Source organism: Schistocerca cancellata, chromosome 6, assembly GCF_023864275.1.
Source record: "Schistocerca cancellata isolate TAMUIC-IGC-003103 chromosome 6, iqSchCanc2.1, whole genome shotgun sequence".
Taxonomy (NCBI): domain Eukaryota; kingdom Metazoa; phylum Arthropoda; class Insecta; order Orthoptera; family Acrididae; genus Schistocerca; species Schistocerca cancellata.
Window position 1 is genome coordinate 368,731,712 of NC_064631.1, and position 26,540 is coordinate 368,758,251.

Consider the following 26,540-nt stretch of genomic DNA (forward strand, 5'->3'; position numbering starts at 1 on the left):
TCAGTGCTGCATGACCCTCTTTATGAGATACACAACTGGTACCGAGCTCTTCTGTAGCTCTTCTGTGTAGAAGCATCCTGCAATTTCAGTACCACTGCTGCCCTTTAAGAGCATTCGTTCTCTGCACTTTGGAAACTGTGAATATCTCGGCTGACCAATTTGGCATGTATGACTTCTCTAATGCTGTCTTGTGTTTCGAAAATTCGGAAATTTTATGGTAAGGACTAATGAACCAAACTGCTGAGGTCATCGGTCCCTAGGCTTACGCACTACTTAATCTAACTTAAACTAACTTACGCTAAGGACAATACAAACACCCATGCCTGAGGGAGACTCGAACCTCCGACGGGGGCAGCCGAGCTAACCGTGACAAGACACCCTAGACCGCACGGCTATCCCGCGCGGCTTGTGTTTTGAAATATGTACTGAATCAGTTACGTTAAATTGCTGTTTGCCTGGATTTAGCATTTTAACACGATTGTATACTGTATCTAGAAGTCTATTATCACGAACATCGATTAGTCTTATTTTTATTGCACGACGTTTGGTTCGATTATACCGTGCAATTATTTGCGGGAGGCTATCGGTCCATTTGTGTGAGCCACGAAGATTGAATCACATCCACATTGGGCTTTCACCGTTCTGTTCAGGCGTTCCACGATACTCGCCTTCAAGTGGGTGAATGTCGAGTAGTGATGCATTCCATACCGCTCCATCAAGATCTTGAAATATCTATTTTAAAATCTCGCCGCCATAATCTGTTCGAAGGTTGTCTGAGATTCGATTCAGCACCATCCGCAGCAGTCGCTCAAACACGACATCCTTCCCTGTTTTCGCTTTCACGGGTAATGCCCAGGTAAATTTAGAAGAATCAGTGCTCATTAAAATATATGTGAATCCGTTATTCACACGTGAATGTTCCCTCATGTCGACAAAATCCGCCTGCCACAGGTCGTCCAAACCTTTAAGCATAACATACCTTCGAGGGAATGTTTTGCGTGCTGCTTTGCGCAGTTCTCGAACTACGGTCTCCATACTTATTTGATGGTACCTGTCTCTCTAAGCTCAGAAATTATTGAAACAACTTCATTCGAATGAGCTATATCACCAGCACTAGCTGATGCCGTGAGCAGTCATAGCTGGTCTAGTACCACATTAGGGTCTTCGTAATAGGTATACTGTGGGAGTCAATTGCTCACTCTATTATGCTGAATTTAAAAAGGGAAATGGATAGGTTAAAGTTAGATATAGTGGGAATTAGTGAAGTTCGGTGGCAGGAGGAACAAGACTTCTGGTTAGGCGAATACAGGGTTATAAATACAAAGTCAAATAGGGGTAATGCAGTAGTAGGTTTAATAATGAATAGGAAAATAGGAATGCGGGTAAGCTACTACAAACAGCATAGTGAACGCATTATTGTGGCCAAGATAGATACGAAGCCCACACCTACTACAGTAGTACAAATTTATATGCCAACTAGCTCTGCAGATGACGAAGAAATTGAAGAAATGTATGATGAAATAAAAGAAATTATTCAGATAGTGAAGGGAGACGAAAATTTCGACAGTAGGAAAAGGGAGAGAAGGAAACGTAGTAGGTGAATATGGATTGGGGCTAAGAAATGAAAGAGGAAGCCGCCTGGTAGAATTTTGCACACAGCACAACTTAATCATAGCTAACACTTGGTTTAAGAATCATGATAGAAGGTTGTATACATGGAAGAACCCTGGAGATACTAAAAGGTATCAGATAGATTATATAATGGTAAGACAGAGATTTAGGAACTAGGTTTTAAATTGTAAGACATTTCCAGGGGCAGATGTGGACTCTGACCACAATCTATTGGTTATGAGCTGTAGATTAAAACTCAAGAAACTCCAAAAAGGTGGGACTTTAAGGAGATGGGACCTGGATAAACTGAAAGAACCAGAGATTGTACAGAGTTTCAGGGAGAGCATAAGGGCACAATTGACAGGAATGGGGGAAAGAAATACAGTAGAAGAAGAATGGGTAGCTTTGAGGGATGAAGTAGTGAAGGCAGCAGAGGATCAAGTAGGTAAAAAGACGAGGGCTAGTAGAAATCCTTGGGTAACAGAAGAAATATTGAATTTAATTGATGAAAGGAGAAAATATAAAAATGCAGCAAATGAAGCAGGCAAAAAGGAATACAAACGTCTCAAAAATGAGATCGACAGGAAGTGCAAAATGGCTAAGCAGGGATGGCTAGAGGACAAATGTAAGGATGTAGAGGCTTATCTCACTAGGGGTAAGATAGATACTGCCTACAGGAAAATTAAAGAGACCTTTGGAGGTAAGAGAAACACTTGTATGAACATCAAGAGCTCAGATCGAAACCCAGTTCTAAGCAAAGAAGGGAAATCAGAAAGGTGGAAGGAGTATATAGAGGGCCTCTGCACGGGCGATGTACTTGAGGACAATATTATGGAAATGGAAGAGGATGTAGATCAAGATGAAATGGGAGATACGATAATGCGTGAAGAGTTTGACAGAGCACTGAAAGACCTGAGTCGAAACAAGGCCCCCGGAGTAGACAACATTCCATTGGAACTACTGACGGCCTTGGGAGAGCCCGTCCTGACAAAACTCTACCATCTGGTGAGCAAGATGTATGAAACAGGCGAAATACCCTCAGACTTCAAGAAGAATATAATAATTCCAATCCCAAAGAAAGCAGGTGCTGACAGATGTGAAAATTTTCGAACAATCAGTTTAATAAGCCACAGCTGCAAAATACTAACACGAATTCTTTACAGACGAATGGAAAAACTAGTAGAAGCCAACCTCGGGGAAGATCAGTTTGGATTCCGTAGAAATACTGGAACACGTGAGGCAATACTGACCTTACGACTTATCTTAGAAGAAAGATTAAGGAAAGGCAAACCTATGTTTCTAGCATTTGTAGACTTAGAGAAAGCTTTTGACAATGTTGACTGGAATACTCTCTTTCAAATTCTAAAGGTGGCAGGGGTAAAATACAGGGAGCGAAAGGCTATTTACAATTTGTACAGAAACCAGGTGGCAGTTATAAGAGTCGAGGGACATGAAAGGGAAGCAGTGGTTGGGAAGGGAGTAAGACAGGGTTGTAGCCTATCCCCGATGTTATCCGATCTGTATATTGAACAAGCAGTAAAGGAAACAAAAGAAAAATTCGGAGTAGATATTAAAATCCATGGAGAAGAAATAAAAACTTTGAGGTTCGCCGATGACATTGTAATTCTGTCAGAGACAGCAAATGACTTGGAAGAGCAGTTGAATGGAATGGATGGTGTCTTGAAGGGAGGATATAAGATGAACATAAACAAAAGGAAAACGAGGATAATGGAATGTAGTCGAATTAAGTCGGGTGATGTTGAGGGTATTAGATTAGGAAATGAGACACTTAAAGTAGTAAAGGAATTTTGCTATTTGGGGAGCAAAATAACTGATGATGGTCGAAGTAGAGAGGATATAAAATGTAGACTGGCAATGGCAAGGAAAGCGTTTCTGAAGAAGAGGAATTTGTTAACATCGAGTATAGATTTAAGTGTCAGGAAGTCATTTCTGAAAGTATTTGTATGGAGTGTAGCCATGTATGGAAGTGAAACATGGACGGTAAATAGTTTGGACAAGAAGAGAATAGAAGCTTTCGAAATGTGGTGCTACAGAAGAATGCTGAAGATTAGATGGGTAGATCACATAACTAATGAGGAAGTATTGAATAGGATTGGGGAGAAGAGAAGTTTGTGGCACAACTTGTTTAGAAGAAGGGATCGGTTGGTAGGACATGTTCTGGGGCATCAAGGGATCACCAATTTAGTATTGGAGGGCAGCGCGGAGGGTAAAAATCGTAGGGGGAGACCAAGAGATGAATACACTAAGCAGATTCAGAAGGATGTAGGTTGCAGTAGGTACTGGGAGATGAACAAGCTTGCACAGGACAGAGTAGCATGGAGAGCTGCATCAAACCAGTCTCAGGACTGAAGATCACAACAACAACAACATTATGCTGAATGTCAATACCATCACCACTGCTGTTTTTTTTCATCATCTAATCTAGGTTTTATAATGGATTTATATTTCACATTGCTTTAGCTTTCTGGATTCTTATGCAGATCTGTCAAAAGCAATATTTCACGAAACATATCCAGATCTTTAGGCGAATAATTTACAATTGGGTCTTAGGAAAATGAAGTTTAGTAGACCGGGTGTTCTTTGAAACTGTCTATCGCCAGACTGTATCGTTTTGTCATTTGAAGTTATAGGCTTTTTGCCCAGCATGTATGGTTTTTTACCACTGACACCAAATGTTTTGTCTATCCTAGCGTCGCTGTGACGGTTAATGAAATCGGCAACAGCGTCACCGTCGTCGTTGTGGAATTTCGCTGAGAGTTCACAGGTTTCTCACAGTGTCTGCTCTCGCTTCAAATGCCCTAACCTCAGCAACCGTAACTTCTCACGAATGGCCTTCCTTGTCTCGATGAGTTTATGCTTAGTTGACATCTCATTGTATACTAATCGGACTCATGTGCAGTGTGAGGTTTTATATATCCGCTTTTCTTCGTATGCTGCTCCACATTCTTCGTAACAGCTATTTTCCTTTCAGTTAAGTGGCCTACTTTCTTTTCAATTGCTTCATCCCATTCATGCAATGTTCCGTTCTCAATAACAGTTATTTCCCCCTCAGTTAAGTCGTTTACTTTCTTCTCGATTACATGAACCCGTAATTCATAGTATTGTTCTGTTCTCAGAAGGGTATGACAATACATCTCTAGTTCCTTGTGTACGCCTCAAACTTTACGTTTGATAGTTTGAATTTTCACTTCAATGTACATACGAATGTTTTGTCTATGCAACCCATCCTATCAGACTGAGCTCCCGGCATGCATGTGAATTTATCCGTAGTGATGCGTGTACTGATTTACTCACTTCTTTCCACGGCTATACGTACCTTTCAGTTGTTTTATCCAATAATGAGAAACCCATAGTGTTAGTGATTCTAGTAATCTGCTCATATATTTAACAAATCATTGAATGACGTATCGGTTCCTATATGAGCCTGGTAAATGTGTTTTAAATTCAGATTGTCCCGTTTGAATGCTATAATTAGTTTTGCACTATCTCTCAGCTGTTTTAAGATTCCGAAATACGTCTGACTCAGACAAAATACATCAACAGCCACATGGCGACCAAAACAGAAATATCGTCGAATTTGATCTTGGTTTCCCACAGCAACGTCGTAAAAAAGGACACTGAGTTTAGCTGTACTTTTTCCGGTGGAGGGAGATCATTGCTCTCACTGAATGTCGTATATGTGAATGTCGTGTATGTCACACCATCTACACCCAGCAATATCTCCTGTAATAGATGGTGTTTGGACAAGCGGACTCTATCCGAATTTTTGGGCAGAGACATGAGAACATTTGTCTTGCCGCAGTTGGATGGACCTACAATTATTGCACATATGTTGTTGAGAAAGACTATGTCATTTTTCTTCTGGTCTTCTTGCACACCGTCATAGCTCCTGTCGCTTACAACGAAGTCTTCACGCTTACCCACCCTGCCATGATACCTGTTACGTAAGGTACTGGCGAGCAATGAGTTTTTATACAAAATAATGACCACTATGCCCTGTCATGATACCGAATGTCAGGTACTGGCGTGCGATTGGCTTTTACAGAGAATTTAGTTAAATAATTTTCTGCTGTTGCATATTTGCAGTGAAAATACTGGTAGCAAAAGCTTTAGTACTTGAAATATAATGAGGAGTAATAAATAAAAACACATACATGGTTATATACACTTCTTGTTATGTAATCATATATGGGATGCATTACCTCAACAGGTTCTTTCTTTATCTGAACACCTGTACAGAATATAGAAAATAAAGCCTTCTTGTAAGCACAGTAGTGGCAGTACATTAGTTTTCGTTGGCAGCATACTGACCCAATGTTCGAAGTCGTGTGCATGCACATTGTTCATACTTAGATACTCTGCAATGTCTGTATACCCAGCTTTAAAACATGGCAACCATCTTTCAGTGTTTCCAACACAATGGATAGCACCATCTGTAGACCGAACAGGTTTGTAACTGTGGAGTGCTGTAGATAAATGGATGTGTCACCTGATTTCACAAGGAGTGCAGAGTCATTGTACATTGTTGTAATGAATAGAGTTAGAGCAGCGCAGTAAATGTCCAGAGGAGGACGGCTCGGATGATACTCAGAGGTCAACTGCTGCTTGATGTTGGCATTTGCACGACACAGTTCATTCCAGTCACCTCCGTAAACCGCACATTAATAATTTTAGCGGCATTGTCGATCTTTATCACATCATGCGAGTCTCTGTCTGCAATTGCCTTAACACCAATTTGTAAACGCTACGAACCACTAGCGATTAAATTATACACTGAAGTGAACAGTAGGGTGCACAGGGCTTAATTGGTATCTCCTCATCCACTACATCCTCACTCTGTCCATACAGTATCACTGGAATATTCTGCGATGGCGCGTTTGATGAAGCCCAGTACCGATTTGTGTCATGCTGATGAGGACTCCCGGTGCACTTCAGCGAGTCAGGGGCTGGTTGGGTGTTTTCAGCTGATAGTAACACCTGATTGTCCTGCTCCATCAAACTAACCAGGTGCGCAACAGGATACAAGGGTGCTGCCGCTGCTGCGGATCCAGAAGGGCTGGGACACGTCGCTGTTGCAGACCCCTGCAGGCTCGAGAGTTTCGCATCCACTGATGAGCAAAGAAGAAAGCGACGATAGAAACACAAGGACTCATCCTCCTCACTCGACATTAAACACAGACATTAAGCAAGGGATACTTACTGTTTCGTGGTTTCTCCCTGTTCTGTTGATGCTGCAGCTGGGCGGCGCTGAACGTGATCTCAGCTGGTACTTCATGCTGATTGATTGATTGACTGACTGACTGCAACTGAGGTTGCAGAGCTGCTGGGCCCGCCTTATATCCCAGATGTGATCGGATGCTGCGTTTCTATTGGCTGCCGCCAATTTCAAGCGTCTCTAATGATATAATTGTGTTAGGAGGGGGGGGGGGGGGGTGCCGTGCTTTTGAGCTTTCCTTCCAGGAGGAACGGTGTTCGAATCCCATCAATGGCAGCTCCATTTTTAATTTCCCACCAATTCCCGGGTTGGGGGGAGGGGATGAATTGGAGCGCCAGCACAGCCCTGGGACCATTAAACTTCCGCCGAAATTCGAAATTCCCACAATTTTTGAAATTCCCACCAAGATTCGAAATTCCCGTCAATAGATGCCGGCTGAGGAAAACACATGAGGCCACCTGGAGATGGGGCGTGGTTGGGGGTGGGGGAATCAATTGATCAATTTAATTAATTTGCATATCAATTTGGTATCAAAATTGCACTCGTGGCGCCATCTCCCTACTACTGATAATATACTGAAACACTACATATTCCCCCATATTCCCCCCAACCCCATGAGCCGAGCGACCACAGGTTTTAAGGGTACTTTATAAATGACAGCTTAGTGCTGATGAAACTGAATTTAACTAACATATTTGTGCTAAGTATGCACCTACAGTATCATGTTTCGTTTGTTAACTGATTAATGGAAATATTTATATATATGACTGCAATCTCATGAAACGCTTTACGCATACAAGATAAACATTATTCCTTAACAAAATTTGTTGTAGTTAAATGTACAGTGCATGCTCAGTGGAATCCACCTTCTAGTTTCGTTACAGAACATGAACAAACTCGTTCATTTGTAGTCACATGAACGTCATGAACAAGATTCTATATGAGACATGCTCTATAGATACGGAAAACTTAATTTCTCTGTAAATGTCGAGCAAATTCAGGGGCTATTGATATTCGTTGTTTTTTCTTCATTCTGTTAACTGTAATAATAGTACAAATTCTTTTTCTGTACAAGTCTGAAGAAAAATGAGCACTAAATATGTTATTAGGCCTCTCCTTTGTGTGGCTGTCCAACATATCAATGGGATTCTAGTTTCTCTATGAACATTAAACAACCCTTCACGAAGTATGAGCTCACTTTCTGTTATCTCGTAATTATATTCACAGGAATATAAGTAAGCTATGTTACATGCCCCATTGTACTATTTGAAATACTAATTTATGTATGTGCTTTCTTTAAACTGTAATAGGAAATATTTTTGGGATTAAGACTATTCTTTAACTACACAGTTCGTCCTTAACAGATTTAACCATAATACACACCTTTTTTATTTTTCTGTACCTCAGTCGGTAAAAACGGAACCATGGTAGGATCACTCTGTTGTCCATTTGTCAGCCCGCCTGTTAAGACCTCTTTTTCTCGGAAACGGGTAGGGGAATTAAGTTGAAATTTATGTCAGATACAGTACTGACATCTAAAGTCCATCAGCGGTGTAAAAAATGTAAGCTTTTAAGACAATGCAATTAAAAGATACGGCCATTTATGTCACATATTTTGTTGTTAGTCGCAAAAGCACTCATCATAGCGTATAGATGAACTATCTATATACATAATTAATACATGAAAACTATTCGCAGTTGCGAATATGGACCGGTGTCAGCTGTATGATGGAACAAGGACAGTGAAAATCTGTGCCGGACCGGGCTCGAGCCCGGATTTCCTGCTTTACGCGAGCGGTCGTTTTAATGCTGTCCGTGTACGACTCACAGTCAGACCCAAATTTCCATACGTCGATCATGCGTCACAACCTGCAGTATCGTATTTATCCACCGATACCAGGCTGTGACTTTCAATTAAAATGTCCTCCACGTGTACGGGAATTACATAACGTTTACGAGTGCAGGTTGTGACGCACGAACGACGACAGATGTAAGTTCGAGTCTGGCCGTAAATCGTGCACAGATAGCCAAATCGGTTAAGGTGATCACCCGCGTAAAGCGGCAAATCCGGGTTCGACTCCCGGTCTGGAACAGATTTTCATTGTCGTCATTCCATTATATAGCAGATGGTTGTATTCGTAACTGCGAATAGATCTCTCTCTCTCTCTCTCTCTCTCTCTCTCTCTCTCTCTGCTCTCGCTATATATACTGAAACGCCAAAGAAACTGGTATAGACATGCATATCCAAATGCAGAGATAAGTAAACAGGCAGAATACGGCGCTGCCGTCGGCAACGCCTATATAAGACAAGAGTCTTGCGCAGTTGTTAGATCGATTACTGCTGCTACAATGGCAAGTTATCAAGATAATTAAGTGGGTTTGAACGTGGTGTTATAGTCGGTGCACGAGTGATGGGACACAGCAGCTCGGAGGTAGCGAGGAAGTGGTCTGTACGACCATTTCACGAGTGTACCGTGAATATCAGGTGTCTGGTAAAATATCAAATCTCCGACGTCGCGGCGGCCGGAAAAAGATCCTGCAAGAACGGGACCAATGAGGACTGAAGAGAGTTGTTCAGCGTGACGAAAGTGGAACCCTCTTGCAAATTATTGCAAATTTCAATGTTGGGGCAGCGTGCGAACCATTCAATGAAACATCATCGATATGGGCTTTCGGAGCCGAAGGCCCACTCGTGTACCCTTGATGACTGCACGACACAAACTTTTATGCCTCACCTGGGCCCGTCAACACCGACATTGGACTGTTAACGACTGGAAACATGTTGCCTGGTCGGACGACTCTCATTTCAACTTGTATCGACGGATGGACGTATACGACTATGGAGACAACCTCATGAATCCATGGACCATGCATGTCACCAGGGGACTGTTCAAGCTGGTGGAGGATCTGTAGTGGTGTGAGGCGTGTGCAGTTGGAGTGATATGGGACCCTGATACTTCAAGATACGACTCTGACAGGTGACACGAATGTAAGCATCAAGTCTGATCACCTGCATCCATTCATGTCCATTGTGCATTCCGAAGGACTTGGACAATTCCAGCAAGACAATGAGATAACCCACACGTCAGAATTTCTACAGAGCGGTTCCAGGAACACTCTTGTGATTTTAAACAGTTCCTCTGGCCACCAAACACCCCAAACATGAACGTTATTGAGCATATCCGGCATGCCTTGCAACGTTCTGTTCAGAAGAGGTCTCCACCCCTTCGTATTCTTACGCATTTATGGACAGCCCTGCAGGATTCTATCCTCTACTATGATAGTATACGTATTACCCAAATTTGTGGGTAAAACAGTTTCGGCTGGCGCCAGAATGTGTATTTCACATGTGATAAATTTTTTAAAATGTATTGAAATGGCTAGAAGAAGAAGGGTTCTTGCAGTGAGAACTTAAATATGGGAAGCAAAGGCGTCAGTGTCAGATAACCCACCTCCCAAATTCAGGATTTTACTGACAGTATCAGTCTGCGTTTTAGAATAAATTCTTCTACTGTAGTCAGTGTGGACTAAGACCGTCGGAGACATAGGGCGACGAAGCTAAGTGAGGCCCCTAACTGCGTAGAAATTGATGTATTTGTGGTGTGAATTTTGAAAAAATTAATAATATGGATGTAATAGCTGATCATAAAAGATGATGCGACACACATGTTCAAGAAGTACTGGATTATAAGTGATGTACACGATAATGATTCCCTGAAGTCCCGTTTAATTATAAATTGAAGGATTTCTAGGGCTTTCCATCTAGCAGCAATATCCACACAGGTATCGACTGCACATAGACGCTTACAATACCTTTTTTATTTCTTGCAGCACCTGCTCACTTGGCGTAAACTTCTATCAGATTCACTAGTGCTACAGCGAGAGCGTCATTGGAAGCTTCAAGTATAAACTTTGTTTCAGCAATTTGGAAAATTTTTCTGATTTCCCTCATGGCCATGTATCGTTGTCACAGTTCTTGTATAAATCGGTTTATGCATTCAAACATTGATTGACAAATTTCTTCGTGGATCAGTAATCCAGAGTCACGAGCTCCTCCTTCCTCATTGGTCACTGTTAATGTACATATTACTGCATTTTTTAGTGCCAAAAGTAACAGCATTGTCTATAATTGTAGTTCGTCCCATCACTAAAAACTCATTCAGGGTTTTTAATATGGCGAGTCCTTTATCCAAAGTAATTTTTGGAGATTGTAGATATTGTTAGACTGGCCGGCCGGAGTGGCCGTGCGGTCTAGGCGCTACAGTCTGGAACCGCGTGACCGCTACGGTCGCAGGTTCGAATCCTGCCTCGGGCATGGATGTGTGTGATGTCATTAGGTTGGTTAAGTTTAAGTGGTTCTAAGTTCTAGGGGACTGATGACCTCAGAAGTTAAGTCCCATAGTGCTCAGAGCCATTTGAACCATTTTTATTGTTAGACTAAATTGACTTTCTCCGGTATTGTATGCCAAAAGTTGATGTAGATCAAAGAGGTAAAATCACATATAGCTAGAAGAAGCAAGCTTGCAGATCTAGTATCAGGGTTTGCCTGCGAAGGATCTTGCAGATCTTCCAAAGTGCTCACAATTATTTCCACGTTTTCGTTTATGACTTTAAGTGAATTTTACTGTGCGTAGCAGCGAATAACAGATAATTGTTGAAATCTTTTCCACATGTTCTCTACAAGTAACTCCCATCTGTATGTAGAAGATGAGAAAAATGAGGATGGGAATACACGAGAATGTATGAACTCCACAAAGATTTAAGGAATGATTAGGACAGAGACTGAACAGAGCTTTAGGACTGACTTTTCGAATTTTTCGTTGTAGTCTTGCATGCACTCCTTACACTGACATGGCATTATCATAACCCTGAGCCTTGTGCAACGTAATATCTAGCCCTTATCTCTTGACTTATTGTCTGCAGCTTTTCCCAACATAAAAAAGACCTAAGAAAGATTCTAAAACTTCCACACTGCTGTCTTCTCTATGGACGTATGTAATTATTTGACTCATCACGAACTTCCAGAATGATGTCTTCTGTATGGACGTATGTAATAATTTGACTCATTTGGGCAGTTCTGCTTTCTTCGGGAATGCTGTCAAAAATTGCCCCGTAATAATTAGTTCTTTTTATATTTGCAGTACTTTTTTACTTGTCATGTTCACCCAAAATAAAAATAAACTCATTTTGTATCCCTGTTGACTAATAAGAAGGTGCTGTGACCAGCGGACTCTTCACGTTTTGAACAATGCTCTCCCGACACTGGGTCATATTTCGCCATCGGCTGCACCAGTTCTAAGGAATTTCTTCCGTTTTCTGGCGAAACGTCTTCACGATCATCGAACATGCAATAAAATTTACAAAACCATAGCTGCAGCCTGAGGATTCAAAAAATCCCTCTTTGTTTTGATATACTTCACTACCCTTTTCAGTTATATAACAATCCTGATATGCTCTAGAGCAGGTACAGCCAATATGCAGTATCACTGGGTGAAGAGGCATCAGAGTTAGATGCGTCAGAAACATGTTCATTCTCAGTAAATTTTTCGTAATTACTGTCCTTATCATCTTTTTTTCTGTGTCACTTACGTCAAAGTATTCATTAACATCACATACAGTCGGCTTTTCACCTGTGTTTGTAGTCCCAAACGAATAATTATCTGCAAGCCAGAGCCTGATTCAACAATTTGATTAGTCTTTCCTTCGCCACGTTTATTTTCTCTATGAGGAGAAAGGTATTTGGACAAAGATCCAGCGAGTGATTTAGCCGCACCATACTTTGCTTTTCTCAGCTTTCTTTTCTGAGAGCCAGATGGGTGAATTCTTTTTATTAAAAAGAAAAAAAATAGCAACATTATTTTGGTGACGGATCGTAGGATCGTAGAAGAGGGTAGATGGGTACCATCATGATCATAAATGTATGGTCATTTTCAAATAAATATTTATGTACCGTTTATTACATTGCGGCTGACAATAAAGCCTTTTTTTCAGTGGATAAAAGGTTTATTTTTAGTTTACTGTCTGGGAAACCATTATTTGTTTTTTAAACATCATGATTCTACAATTTATAACACCTTTCAGTAATACAATAATGTCTTCTTTGGTGTAAAATAGTGTAAAGAAAGAATCTAATGTTTGAAAAGTATTGTGGAACTTGTGGGCGTGTGTGTATTTCTCATCTTGACAGTACGTACTAGAAAATTTCGAGATAATAATAACGTGATTACAAATGTTGGCACTTACTTTTTGGCTCCCCTTAGATACAGTACACAATAGTACAAACCACGTAACGCTTCACCACGTAACATGCCAAAAAAAAAAAGAAAAGAAAAAATTACATTAATCGTGTAGCATTTCTGATCGAGCTTCATAAAGAATGAAATTAAATGAAGTTAACATGAAACTCAAGGTGTCCCTAGAGCATGCGGACTGTTTGGAATTTCACCGTTCTGATGGATATTCCCGGAGAGTTTCAACGGGAAGCCGAAGAGAAGTCCCACGGCGGTTACTTTCATCTTTTAAAAAATTACAAATTATAACATAATTTTATGACAGTAAGGTTGACATTAATCGCTCTTGTTGCTATTCTTAATAGGTACGTTGTCCTTTTATAAAAGAAATCATCACATGATTTCTCCTTTGTTTGGGTCTATTATAAGGCTGTGCTAAAAAGTAATGCCTCTGAATTTTTTATACGAAAACTCTTAAAGCGTTTTAAATAAAACAAACGTTATTAACATTCTCCAAGTTTTTTTCTTCATGTCTGCATATTTATTTCTCAACATAGACACCCTGGCGATGAACACATTTCTCCCACTGAGAGACCACTAGAATGTTTGACTTGTTGATGTAGCCACAACCTCACCCCCGCTCGCACCGCTTCACCACTATGAAAGTGCAGTCCTCGAAGTTGTTCTTTAACTTTTGGAAAAAGATGAAAATCGAATGGGGCCAAGTCGGTACTGTATTGAGGAGGATTATCGATGACAGTGAACCCAAGACGTCGCATTGTTGCAGATGTCACAGTGCTCTGCTTGGTCTAGCATATAGTCATGCTGAAGGAACTCTGAATTTAAAACTCGATTACAAAACGCTGTTTCTCACACACCGACACAGTTATGTTACACACTACTGCCACGTTACACCCAACAATTCGGAGCGCTCTAGCGGCAGGGGGGCTGTAAATATGTAGACACAGAGAATAAACAACTAGAATGTTAATAACGTTTGTTTCATTTAAAATATAAGAGTTTTTAAATAAAAATTCGGAGGCATTATTTTTCAGCGCGCTGCCGTATTTTTGTTTTGCGCCGAAAGCCGCCACAGAGCAACCCAGGTGCAATATATTTAAAGGCCAATTTTCATTAGCCGTCACGGCACTGTCACCACCTCCGAACATTGAAAATGAGGCTATGACTTACTATCCGTGATACAAGAAGTCGGCGCATAGTATCAGAATTGAGGAACCAACAACGATGAAGTTTATTAATGGCAAAACAACTTTACAATATATGTTCTTGATCAGTTTTGTTTAGTAAAGGGCTGAGAAGTGAAACAACATTTAAAAACATTGACACTTGTTAGCTAGCGAAAATATATAGTAAATACAAACAGACCAAACAAGGTTTATAAGGGAATAAATAGAACCTGTATATCTTATCCATTGCGGTTTTTAATGTAACTAATAACATCATAAACAACTTACCTTCACTGGAACTGACTTTTTCACTTAAAATGTTACCGTATCCATTGAAAATTGGTTCATCAATTTAAATCATTACAAGTGAACGTCAGCTCTATTCTGTTTTTGTAAAACCTAAATAATTTTTCGCTTTCAGATATATGACATCCGATCTCAGCGGAAGTGCGCTCAGTGGAAAAAATATCCAAGTCGTCACAAAAACAAAACATAAAAATAAAAGATAAAAAAATAATAAAGATTAAGAAGACACAGAAGCCCGACATGAACTACTACAACATGAGAGCGGCTAAAATAGGTTAACCTATGATGCTAGCAAACGACGCCACCGTCAGAACTTTCTTCACAAGAAACCGTAACGTGCAGTCAAAGTCCATTGACGGACTGTATGGATGTATTGTGGAATGTTTTGACATGGTGTGACGGCAAGGGCGGATTAAAGGAGCGGGGAAGGGGGAGAGAGGAGGTGGGAAGTGTCTCGGGTAGGATGTACCTCATTTCAGGGCACGATGATACGTAATCAAAACCCTGGCAAAGGACGTGGTTCAGTTGTTCTAGTCAGGGGTGGTCCTGGGTGACAAAGGGGACACTCCTTTGTAGCTGGTTTTTGGGCCACCCCTCCTATAATGGTGTTCCATCGCCCACCCAACTTCCATAACATCCTAGTCCATCCCTAGCCCGCTACCGATCCCAACCCATTGCCACAAGGATCATATCCCTGTGGAAGATCCAGGTCCAAAACCTGCACAATCCACCCACGCAGAACTTCCTATTCCAGTCATGTCACAGGTTTCTCCTACCCCACTCAGCGATCGAGCCACCTGTGAAAGTAGCTGTGACATTTACCAGCTGTGCTGCAATCATTGCATAGCTTTTAATATTTGTATAACTAACAACCAGCTATCCACCAGGATGAACGGCAACTGCCAGACTGTGGCCAAGGGCAAAGTAGACCACCCTGTGGCACTGCATGCAGCTGAACATAACACACTTGATTTCAATGGCTGCTTCACTATCCTTCCCTCCACCACCAGAGTTTCTGAACTGCGCAGGTGGGAGTTGGCCTTACAACACATTCTACACTCCCATAATTATCTCAGCCTCAACCTATGGTAACATACTGCCTCCACACACACCACCCAACAATTTCCACCACCTCTGTTTTACCATTTCTTCTCCCATCCTGCTCCTTTTTTCCTCACCTCCCTCTCCCACAATCTCCTGATGCTGTGCCTGCTGGCAGTTTAGTCCCTGCACATTCAACCAGGTAATGTTTGTCTCTCTCACCGCCTGTCTACTACTATCCCTTCCCTTTCTCCTTCCCCCAACCCCTCCAGATTGCTGCTTGCATCCCACGTGATGTTGCATTTCGGCCCAAGATGCTGGAGTTGGCAGTCATGTGTGCATGAGGTGTGTGTGTTTGTTTGTTTGTTTGTGTGTGTGTGTGTGTGTGTGTGTGTGTGTGTGTGTGTGTGTGTTCACTGATGAAGGCTGTGGCCGAAAGCTATATGTGAGTTTCTTTTAATTGTGCCTGCCTGCTACTTGATGTGTCTTCTTTACGGCAAGTAGCAATCTGTCTTTTCCTACACTACTGATATTCCTACCTGAAGTTTCCATTGTTTACTTTTTGAAGTCCCCTTGTATATTTAAAAATATATTTTAAAAATACACAGTGTAGTGCTTCCCATAGTGAGAAACAAAGCACATTGACATAATGTAATATTATGGTTCATATTTGATAAATGAACTGTGTGGCAATGTACCTACCAAGATAGCCATGCATGTCAAAGAACCACTAAAGGACAGGGAGGTGCGCTGACCCTGGAATGAACCTGTCCAATGGATTAACAACAAGGATCAGTGTGCCAGTCAGCCTATGTGTGGTTTTTAGGCTACTTCCCACATCCTCCTAGGTGAATACTGGGATGGTACCAAAATCCTATGTCAGTTACACCATTCACAAACATTTAGAAAATTGTCATTCACTTTAACATAAATAACACTACATGCAGACAGTTGGAGTACACACATTCCGTCCTGGAGTGTAATCAGATGGTGACAAGAAGGCCATTCAGCCACACATTAAACAGACCATGCAAAACCCATTAATAATCATGCCAGCCCTGTGCCAATGTAGGAGAAAGGTACACGAGAAAAAAGAAGAACAGTTATATGTGCAAACTAAGCTGGCACTTGGCACGGTGGCTGGTGGGAGCGACCATAAAGCTATTTCCCATTTACAGTCACTTCAATCAGCCACCATGCTGAGTGTCAACTTAGTTTGCACGTATAGTATATGGCAGCTGGTATCATTGCTTCATTGGACTTCCTAATGTCATGGAAATGTTCCACAGAAAATGCTGCTAACTATTTCAATAATTATAACAGAACATTATAATTTCTGAAATGTATCATCAATATGGCAGGCTATTTTTTGTTAAAGAGTTGTTACAATGTATATCAATTTTATTGTTCCGCAAAGTGTAAATTATGATGTACATCCATAAAAATATAAAAACATGCTAAAAAAAAGACCTTAAACATAAATAAAATGGTTTCTTCAGGTGCAAAATGAAATGAGTTAAAATTTAATGTGGCTGACACTGAAACATGTTCAGCTGTAAATTTGCAGCAATGCTTCAAAGCCAAAATTATCAAAGCCATGGCTTACCAAGTAGATTAAAATGCTTAACAACACTTTAATATCCATGAATGTGGATGCATAGCAGAGACATAACAGTGCAGACAGCATTTATCTTATCCCTGCACACCTCTACATAATATTGGTCTAGAGAAGACGGATTTTTGCTTACTCAAAAACAAGAAATAGATTTTAGTTTAAAAAACAAATTCCCCTACACTGACTTCTATGTATATTTAAATGGCAAGTTAGTTGCACATCCCTTGTATGAGATACTCATTGTAATAAAATATTACAAAAAAATTATTATTATTATTACGATAAACACACTAAACCACTATAAGAATATTTGCAAGATAGAGATATTCATGATATTAATCAGAATTTGTTCACCAATTGGCTATTTAAGGTATAGGTGGTTGGTGGTGGTCAGATTATCAGCGTTCTGTTACTTTTTATTTTTGAACAGTGAGTACAAGTTAAAGTATATGTATTTATACTTGTAAGATAGGACATTTTATTTTATTTTAGTTTCAATTAAAACAGACACTAATGTCTTCTGCCCTCAGTATTTTATAAAACATTTCTGCAGCACTGCACTTTTAGAAATTTCACCTATCTTTACTTTTTTATGTGAAGGCATCACTTGTTTCTTCATTCATGTGTATTGTTTCAGTTAAAACAGACACTAATATCTTCTGCCCTCAGTATTTTATAAAACATTTCTACAGCACTGCAGTTTTAGAAATTTCACCTATCTTTACTTTTTTATGTGAAGGCATCACTTGTTACTTCATTCATGTGTATTGTTTCAGAATCAACACAAGGGGAAATACCTTCTGGAGTATGTTTGTCGACAACTGAACTTAGCAGAGAAGGATTATTTTGGACTTCGTTATGTAGATGCCACACGACAAAGGGTAAGAATGTTTTCTTAACTGTCTTACAATCCCAGTTAGTAATCTAACCAGACTGCTCATTTTGAACAAGCATATGATGTAATGCTGTACATCAATTCAAAAATTAATTAATGTTGTATTGTTTTCAGCACTGGTTAGACCCGGCAAAATCTGTGATAAAACAAGTCAAAGGTAATCACGAAAATAGTTTTATTATTTATTTAAATTATATTTTTGTGTTCCATTGTCTTTAAAAATTGATCCATTCTTGTAACTTCACTCTTTGCTCTCTACAAGTTTTCACCTAGAACTGTATTTTGTGAGTTTCCATTCTATACAATGTACTATACTCATGTTTGTATCCAGCTACTAATCATATGTTGTATACTGGCTATCAGAGTTCATAATATTCTACAAAACAGTGTAACATTATTATATTGATGTATGTATGTCTGATCATACGATCAATTAATTCACTTGTAACGTGGCTGCTGATGTCTTTTCTCTTGGAATTAATCAGATCTTGGCTGATGATTCATTCTTGTTATTTCAGATATGGATCCTATATTGTTCAGCTTCCGTGTAAAGTTTTATCCACCAGACCCCTTCAGACTGAAGGAGGAAATAACTCGATACCAGATCTACTTGCAGCTCAAGAGAGATCTTCTCCATGGACGCCTGTACTGTACGCCGTCAGAAGCAGCCCTGCTGGCTGCTTATATAATTCAGTGTACGTGGGCTATACTCTCAACACACAATATTTGCATCTGTAGTAAGGAACAGAGTGAGATAGGGAGAGGGAGAGAGAGAGAGAGAGAGAGAGAGAGAGAGAGAGAGAGAGAGAGAGAGCATGCTGTTTTCACAAGTAGCTGAAACACAGGTTGTTACACAGTCAATCCTCATCCATCCTGTGCTATTATTTTTATGTTGACAGGACATTTTGTGTTTCCTGGTTGATTTCTGTTAATACAGTGAGAAAAATTAATTTTTCAGTCATATTACTTCAGTGTGCAGCTTGGTAAAAGTTCATATTCATACAAGGCTGTTGGCTCTTCTCGTATTTCTTTCTATGTTGTGATGATGTACTGAAATGCATCAACACTTTAAATTGCGACCAAAACATTACCACAGTTCATTAAGTGCCAGTTTTTCCTTTCACACGGAACTAGGAGTTGCCCTCTCTATTTCACTCTCACAGAAGAAATCCTTCATAACCAAAATCCACACTGTTTATGGTTTCATCATTGCATTAGGTTTTCACAGTTACACAGTCTACATTTATATGTATCAAGAACATAAATAGCTCAGGGTTTGTAATATGAACACTTCATGTCTGCAATGAATAAGATAAATAAATCTTTACTGGACAGACTATGCATTTTACTATGGCTCCTAAGCAGAGGATATGGAGAGTGAAAGCTTGTGATTGGTTCACAGCACTTTGGCAGCTGAAACTAGGTCCATCTAATTCTCCTAGAGATTGATGCATCACAGAAATGCATGAAAGTTGATGGAGAGTTGCTAGAAGGACCAGATACAGCCTTTTTGTTTATTTTTGTAAATAAGTTTAACAACCATTACACAAAACACTGGAAACAAATCAATGCTATATTCACAATGGCTATTTGGTGATATGGCCTACAGTAATTTTATATGTGCTAAGCCTGTCAACAAGCTTAAACATTCTGAAGTGGAAAAAAGTCAGCTAACTATCACAGATCAGAGAACAGTCAAGTTAAAGTATGTTACCAGCACTGTGCTTTCCAGAATATGAAAACAATGTCTGTATGGAAACTGAGTAGGTGCTAATAAACATATATTCCATCAAAAATTTCGTCTGCTGTCAAGATTACGTACCTGAGTAAACCCCACCTGATTTGACTATTGCTTTTTTTCTGTTGAGCATAATTTTAAGATGGCAAACATAGGAATTAATGTAAAATATTGAAAGGTTGATGTACTAAGTTTGCTATAGAATACATAATAAACATATCTACTAAACTTGAATTTTAAACACATACCCCATAAACAGCTTACAAACATAAGATTGCCAGAGGTAATCAGTCAGCTTTATTCAACTTCCTTCAATCCTTCGGATTTGATAAATAGATTGCCATAGACTCCTACTCCACTTTCCTTGGAAAAACTTGTTGGTGGTCTCCTTGTTTGCTTTAGTAAAGGGCTCTCTACAGAGAAAGTCTTGTATGACTTCACAATTGAGTATGCTAGAACAAAAAGTGAACATTTGTTATAATAGTATTTTCTGGGTTTTGCCAAAGACGTCCATAATATCTTACATGGAGAACTAAAATATAATGATATCCATCTTGCATGGATAGAATCCCTTTTTCTTAATAAAAGACAGAGTATCACATTAACAAATTGTACTGTAGAAGAAAATCTAAACTCAAAATAGGTGAGAAATAATATGATGCCCTGTTCCAAGGTGTCATGCTAGTTCAGCCCTTATTCTTGACCTACATAAATGAATTAACAATGACTGTTATTTTAAAACTACAATATTCACTCATGACATCCTCAATCTTCAGAGGATATCCATCTTTGACAAAATTACAGGCGTATAACTATTACAGAGCTGCCATTTTAGGTTTTAGTGTCCCAAAAAATCATTATATGGCATTTCAAACAGCTAAAAATAAACATGAGTATAAAAAATAGATGATACTGTACATACATAAGCTGAAACACTGTGTGTAAACTTTATTTGTATCCCTGATGGGTAAGAAGTTAAAACAGGGGTGAAGGATTGATAACTCTATCAAGAAATTCAGTTCAGCATTTTTTGCACTCAAAAATATATGTCACTGTAGACACTTTGAAACAAGTAACTAGCTCGTTTAAAACACTTTCACTCGATAGTGTCTTCTGGAATTATCTGCAGGACTAATACTGTCAAAATTGACAATGTATTTATTATACAAAATTGAGCAAAATGAATATTGTTTAAAGTAAATCATTCAGCAGCACACCTTACAGAAGTTTCTTTGAATACTGTGATGATGTTCACCCAAACATACAAATCTTCACCATCATCATCATCATCATCAGATGTACTTTCCAATACATTTATCCCTTGTTGTCATTTACATCTAACAATAAGAATTAATTTCAGAAACTAATTTTCATGTAGATTTTGTCTTCTTGCACAGGGTCCAAATTGTGGATCTATATTCTACTGTGAAGGCTTTTAAGAAGCTGCATTTAGGCATAATGTGAGACGTTGATAATCTTTGCCAATTTAAAATAAATCCTTAAACATACCACATCAATTAGTCCAGCAAATTATGAATATTTTCACAGAAAGCTTCTGCTTGCAGTAGGATGAGTTAAATTCTCACTGTAAATAAGAATTTCTACTCTGCATATAGTCCTCGTTTGTTTTCTGTTATTAAAATGTTCAATAGAATCCACTCTGCAGTTTCTCCAGGCACATACCTATATGATATAAGGGGAAGTGCTTGGAATTATGTGAAGCAATGTTGAAAACATCTGAAGATGATAATGATGTCCTTCACATTTCAGTTTTGGTGATGAAGCTGACTTTCAGCTGCATGCATACATCATTTATCACAGTGTGAGGATTTGAAGAGGAAAACATACACATTAAATCAAAGATGAATGTGTTCTGTATTATGTACAACAAGATTTTTATGGTCCATTTTCTTTTAGGGCAACTTTCTTTACAGGACAGTCCAATGCCTGAATATTGACAGTCTGACAATGGAATCTGCAGGTTGGAATATCAGCAATATAAGGAAAAGATAGATTGCTACTTACCATAAAGATAACACACTGAATTCCAGTCAGGTGCAACATAAAGACAGTTACACATTTAACATTAAGCCAAAGCCTTCTTCAGGAAAGCATTCTGGTTCGAGCTGCTGGAGATGGCAGTCATGTGGGGACAGATAGCAGTCATGTGTGCATGAGGTTTGCTTTTTTGTGTAAATGAATGCATTTCTGAAGAATGCTTTGACTGAAAGTTAAATGTGTAACTGTATTTTCATTTTGCTTGGCTGTAACTCAACAAGTCATCTTTATGGTGAGTAGCAGTCTGTCTTTTCTTTATATCATTAACAATCTGACTTGTTTTCTTTGCAGTGGATGCATATATGCGACATAGATTTTCCAGTGAAATGAATCACTGCCTCACTGGCATAGGAGGATTTGATGATTTCTTAACAGCAGCTAGCACACCTTTTATTTGATTGGTCAGAAGGGTGCTCAGATTCTTTCCCTTTAAATGTCACATGTAAGATGCCCAGATACCTTTCCTTCTAACTACATGCTCTAAGTGACAAAAAAAGCCAGTGAATATGTTTGAGCACTTCCAGTAAACCATAGAAATTAAATAACAACAGCAATCACCTCATTGAAGAGTTTCACATTATAACATGGTATCTTGATGCTTCTTGTAACTGCAATGTTTTGAATGATTACTATCATGTAATATGTCTGTGATTTACTTAATAATGTTGTGTTAATTGAACAAATATCTACTGAAAATGTTACTTTTATTCTTGTTACATGCATTAGGGCATTCACAGCATTTGACTTTTTCTACAGCGGAGTTGGGTGATTATGATCCAGAAGAGCATGAAGATAATTATGTCTCAGACTTCAAACTGTTGTTAAAGCAAACACCAGAAATTGAGGGAAAGATAATGGAGCTGCACCAAACACAACTCAGAGGGCAGACACCAGCACAAACAGAAACCAATTTTCTGAGGAAAGCCTGCCAGCTGGATACATATGGTGTTGATCCTCATCCTGTAAAGGTAACAGACAAGAAAAAGAACTTAAGTGAAGCAAAACACATTTGTTGACACTACACAAATAAAGTAGTAAAAATGAAATCAGTTAGTGAAAAGATTCAATTTTAAAACTCCAAGAGTAGTGCATCATTAGCATTTGAGTGCAAGGAGTTGTATACAAATTAAGCAGAGCACAGGAGGTTATTCAGGACCAAGGCCATTACAACATTAAAAATACAGTTTTTTGATTCACCCTACATAACTGAAAGAGTAAAATTGTAGAGCTAAAAAGGAATACATTATGAAAGTGTAAAAATAAGATTATAATTGAGAAGCATAAAATAGTGAAAATATCCAAAAATATTGTAGCCAGGGTTAATGTAATGTGTTACAGAAACTGATAATGCCTGATAAGAATATCATATGTGATTTTCTAATATAGGAAACTAATTTTGTGACCTTGAAATCAAGAATCCTCACTTCATAGATAATTTTGTAATGGCGCAGGCTATAGGATTGAGGAAGACTGTGCTGGGAGAAGGTGCCATATGGTAATGCATTGATAGGAAGCAAAAAGAAGAATATATGGAAAGACCAATTTGTATGCAGGTTAACACTGTTAAGAAATATGTGAGAACAGAAATATAAATAATGTGATGCACAGATCAGAAATATTGTATATACTAACTACTGTAGTGCCTCTGTTGTGTTGAATGTGATTTGTTCAATGAAGATTTGATATTTTTCTTCTTTGCCTGTCATTTCCTCGAACCATTCCCTTGAATGCAGTGATGAAAGACATTATCTCTTCCTTTTTTGGTTATTGCTGTAATGAAATGTAGCACTGCTTTTCTTGAATAATGTGCAAACACCTTTTGTATATAGTCACACACACTCCGTATATTGTCCAGCAACATACACATCATCAACTGCATAACACCAAGCATCTGACTAATCGAAACGCCCAACATGAAACCTTTACATACAAGTCTATCCAAAGAAAAAATTAATCAGATTAACATTTCTTTTGTTTAAGTAAACATCATGACTATTGTCAAAAATATATGTATTCTCTGAGTTCTTCATGCTTCTCCAAAGTAGGCTGGCAATTCTAGGAGTTCCTATATTCATTTCCACACAGATATTTCCCCTCATGAAATTACTGCAATCCGCATCCAATCTGGAAGACGTGTGTCTTTCCTCAGCACAGTTCTCCACATGTAAATAAAACAATTTGCACAACATTTGTGCCCTCCTCTCCTCCTGTATGGTTATAATTTGCAAGTATCATTTGTCAGTAACAATATGTAGGATTCACTCTTTTATTACCATACCATATTTAAAATATAATGACTGATTTGAGATTTTTTTTACATTGTGTTCTGTTAATTGCTTTGTTTTTTTTTAGCTACTATTACCATACTTTTACAGGGTCTTGTTCTTGCTGTTTTATACCAAAGTATTTTATGTTACTGATGGACACGAAAACGATGTGTTTATTAACAAATAAAACATTACTGTGAAAGTATGTTGGTAGTATTTCATAAAACTTACTAACATCTTCAAAGAAAATAATTGTCTGTGATGAAATTTCAATTACCTAGAAAATAGCTGATTTCAATGCTTCTAGAAGCAGAAGACTGATGGGCATATACAAAAACTGACAGATAAACCTAATTCTGCATTGCTACACTTTGAAAAATACAAGGATTAGGAGGAAACTTGACTTTTCCAAAACATAGTATGAAGTCATCACTAATAAAGAATGGAGAAAGCTCAACAGTAAAAATGTTCTGCAATATAGGTACCTGCACATGCTGTAGAAGTCTCTTCAAAGATCTTAGAGTTCCCACATTCACTTTCCAAAACATTTAATCTGCAATAGTATTTGTTACTAATAATAAAAATCTGTTTTTGGTGAACCATGATTTACACAACCAAATAAAAGACATAAAATTAAGTTCCATGTAGAGTTTACCATCTTGTCTGGGGTTCGGAGTAGGAATCTGTATTCTGATATGAAGCTTCTCAACAAGCTGCCATGAGACACAAAACAAGAAATTGCTCATAAATTCAAAGAAAATTAAAAACACACCTTATTAGCCACTCTTTCAACAAATTATTTGATTACCTAGCTTCAGAGATTAAAGATTCCTCTTGCTGCTGCATTATAAGTTGCAATGTACTGTTCTTGTGGCATGTGGATAACTATTGTAGTAGCTAGTTTCAAATCAGCTGCAGTTATGATAATTTTGCTGGATTAAATGTAGCTAGATAACAGCACAATTAATTTATAGTAGTTTAATGACAGTTAATTATTAATATATATTTTAATGGGTGGATTCACAAAGTGAATGCATACCTAGACTTGTTCCACATCCCTGAAGGGTCTTCTTCATGACTGGATCCCAGGAATTGATGAATGCATTTACAATAAGAAACAGTATTGTCCAGTGGATATTAAGCTCACAGTAGGAGGTGTACAGAAGCTATTTAATTGGCAGAGCAGTATATTTATTCAAGGTAGCTATTTTGTTGTTTAATTTTACTAACAAGGAATTGTGCCTACTCACCAACACTGATTTCATCCAAATGAATGGTATTTGCAGGACTTGACCAGAAATGAAAGTGACATAAGTGGGCACCCCAGATGGCTGAGTGTTTAGAAAAAAAATAGTATTTTTGGTGTGGGTCAGGCAAGGCATGAGCTGTTAACATTAGAAGAGCTTCCAGGCAGTCATTGGTGTAGTGGAAAGAGTACAGAGAGGTAATCAAAAGGTCAGGAGTCGAATCCATAAGCAGATTTTTTTTATTTTCAGATTTTTCATTTCTTTACACTGCAAGTAAACTGGAGTTCTTAATAGAATGTATTTCTTAATATTTTCATAAAAGGCACACAGAGGAAATCCAAAAGAGAATTCGTGTTAGCAAATAAATTTCCAGGAAGAGGGTGTACTTACAATGCCCAAGAGGACTCTGCAAGGAACATTCCAAGAAGGGATTTTAATTAAAGTGTACAGGACATTGTATTCCATTAGTTTCATTTTGACCTTCATGCCACTGCATGCATGTGCTGTTTGCTGCAAACTGTGCGATGGAAGAGAACCCATGATGAATGTAAACCAAGTCTGTTTTTGTGTAGCAATCCTTTTCTTGAAATTTATTTACAGAATCCTTGTGGATCCAGTAACTACTGTCCTCCCTTGGCAATTTGCCTTTCCATGTCTTTTATGAAAATATTAGTGAATATAATATACTGATGTTGAGCTTATTTTGGTTTATTTGCAGTGTGAGTAACTTAAAAATAGGCAGTAAAAAAAAGAAAACCTTCTGTGTAGGGACTCAATCCAAGGACCAAGGGTTAACCATTATGTACTTTTTCCACTGAGCCAGCCACTACCTGGTAACCACGGTAACCGTAATGGCTCATACCAGGCCCAACTTATGCAAAAATGTTATTTTTTTCTATATTAGCCATCTGGAGCTCCTACATCTATCACTTTCATTTTCAGCCAAACCCTACAAATGGCATGAATTTGGACAAAATCAACTATGTTGAGTAGGTGTGATCCCCTTGCAAGACAAATTTAGCCTGACTTAATAGCAGTTTAACAACTGTTAACTACTAATGCAGTAGCTAACAACACTTTCTCTTTGTTAATGCAAAACTTGGGTTGTC

The 26,540-nt window shown here is 38.7% G+C and overlaps 1 protein-coding gene across 2 annotated transcripts in view; it reads left to right on the forward strand.

The window, feature by feature from the left end:
- The window catches only part of LOC126190824 (FERM domain-containing protein 5-like), a 590,824-nt gene that overhangs the window by 478,296 nt on the left and 85,988 nt on the right, over positions 1 to 26,540 (forward strand). For both annotated transcript variants that reach the window (XM_049931394.1, XM_049931395.1), the window contains exons 2-5: positions 18,003 to 18,107; positions 18,236 to 18,278; positions 18,640 to 18,816; positions 22,674 to 22,885. In XM_049931394.1, coding sequence (XP_049787351.1) covers positions 18,003 to 18,107; positions 18,236 to 18,278; positions 18,640 to 18,816; positions 22,674 to 22,885 — 537 coding nt within the window. The remainder of the gene's footprint in view (positions 1 to 18,002; positions 18,108 to 18,235; positions 18,279 to 18,639; positions 18,817 to 22,673; positions 22,886 to 26,540) is intronic.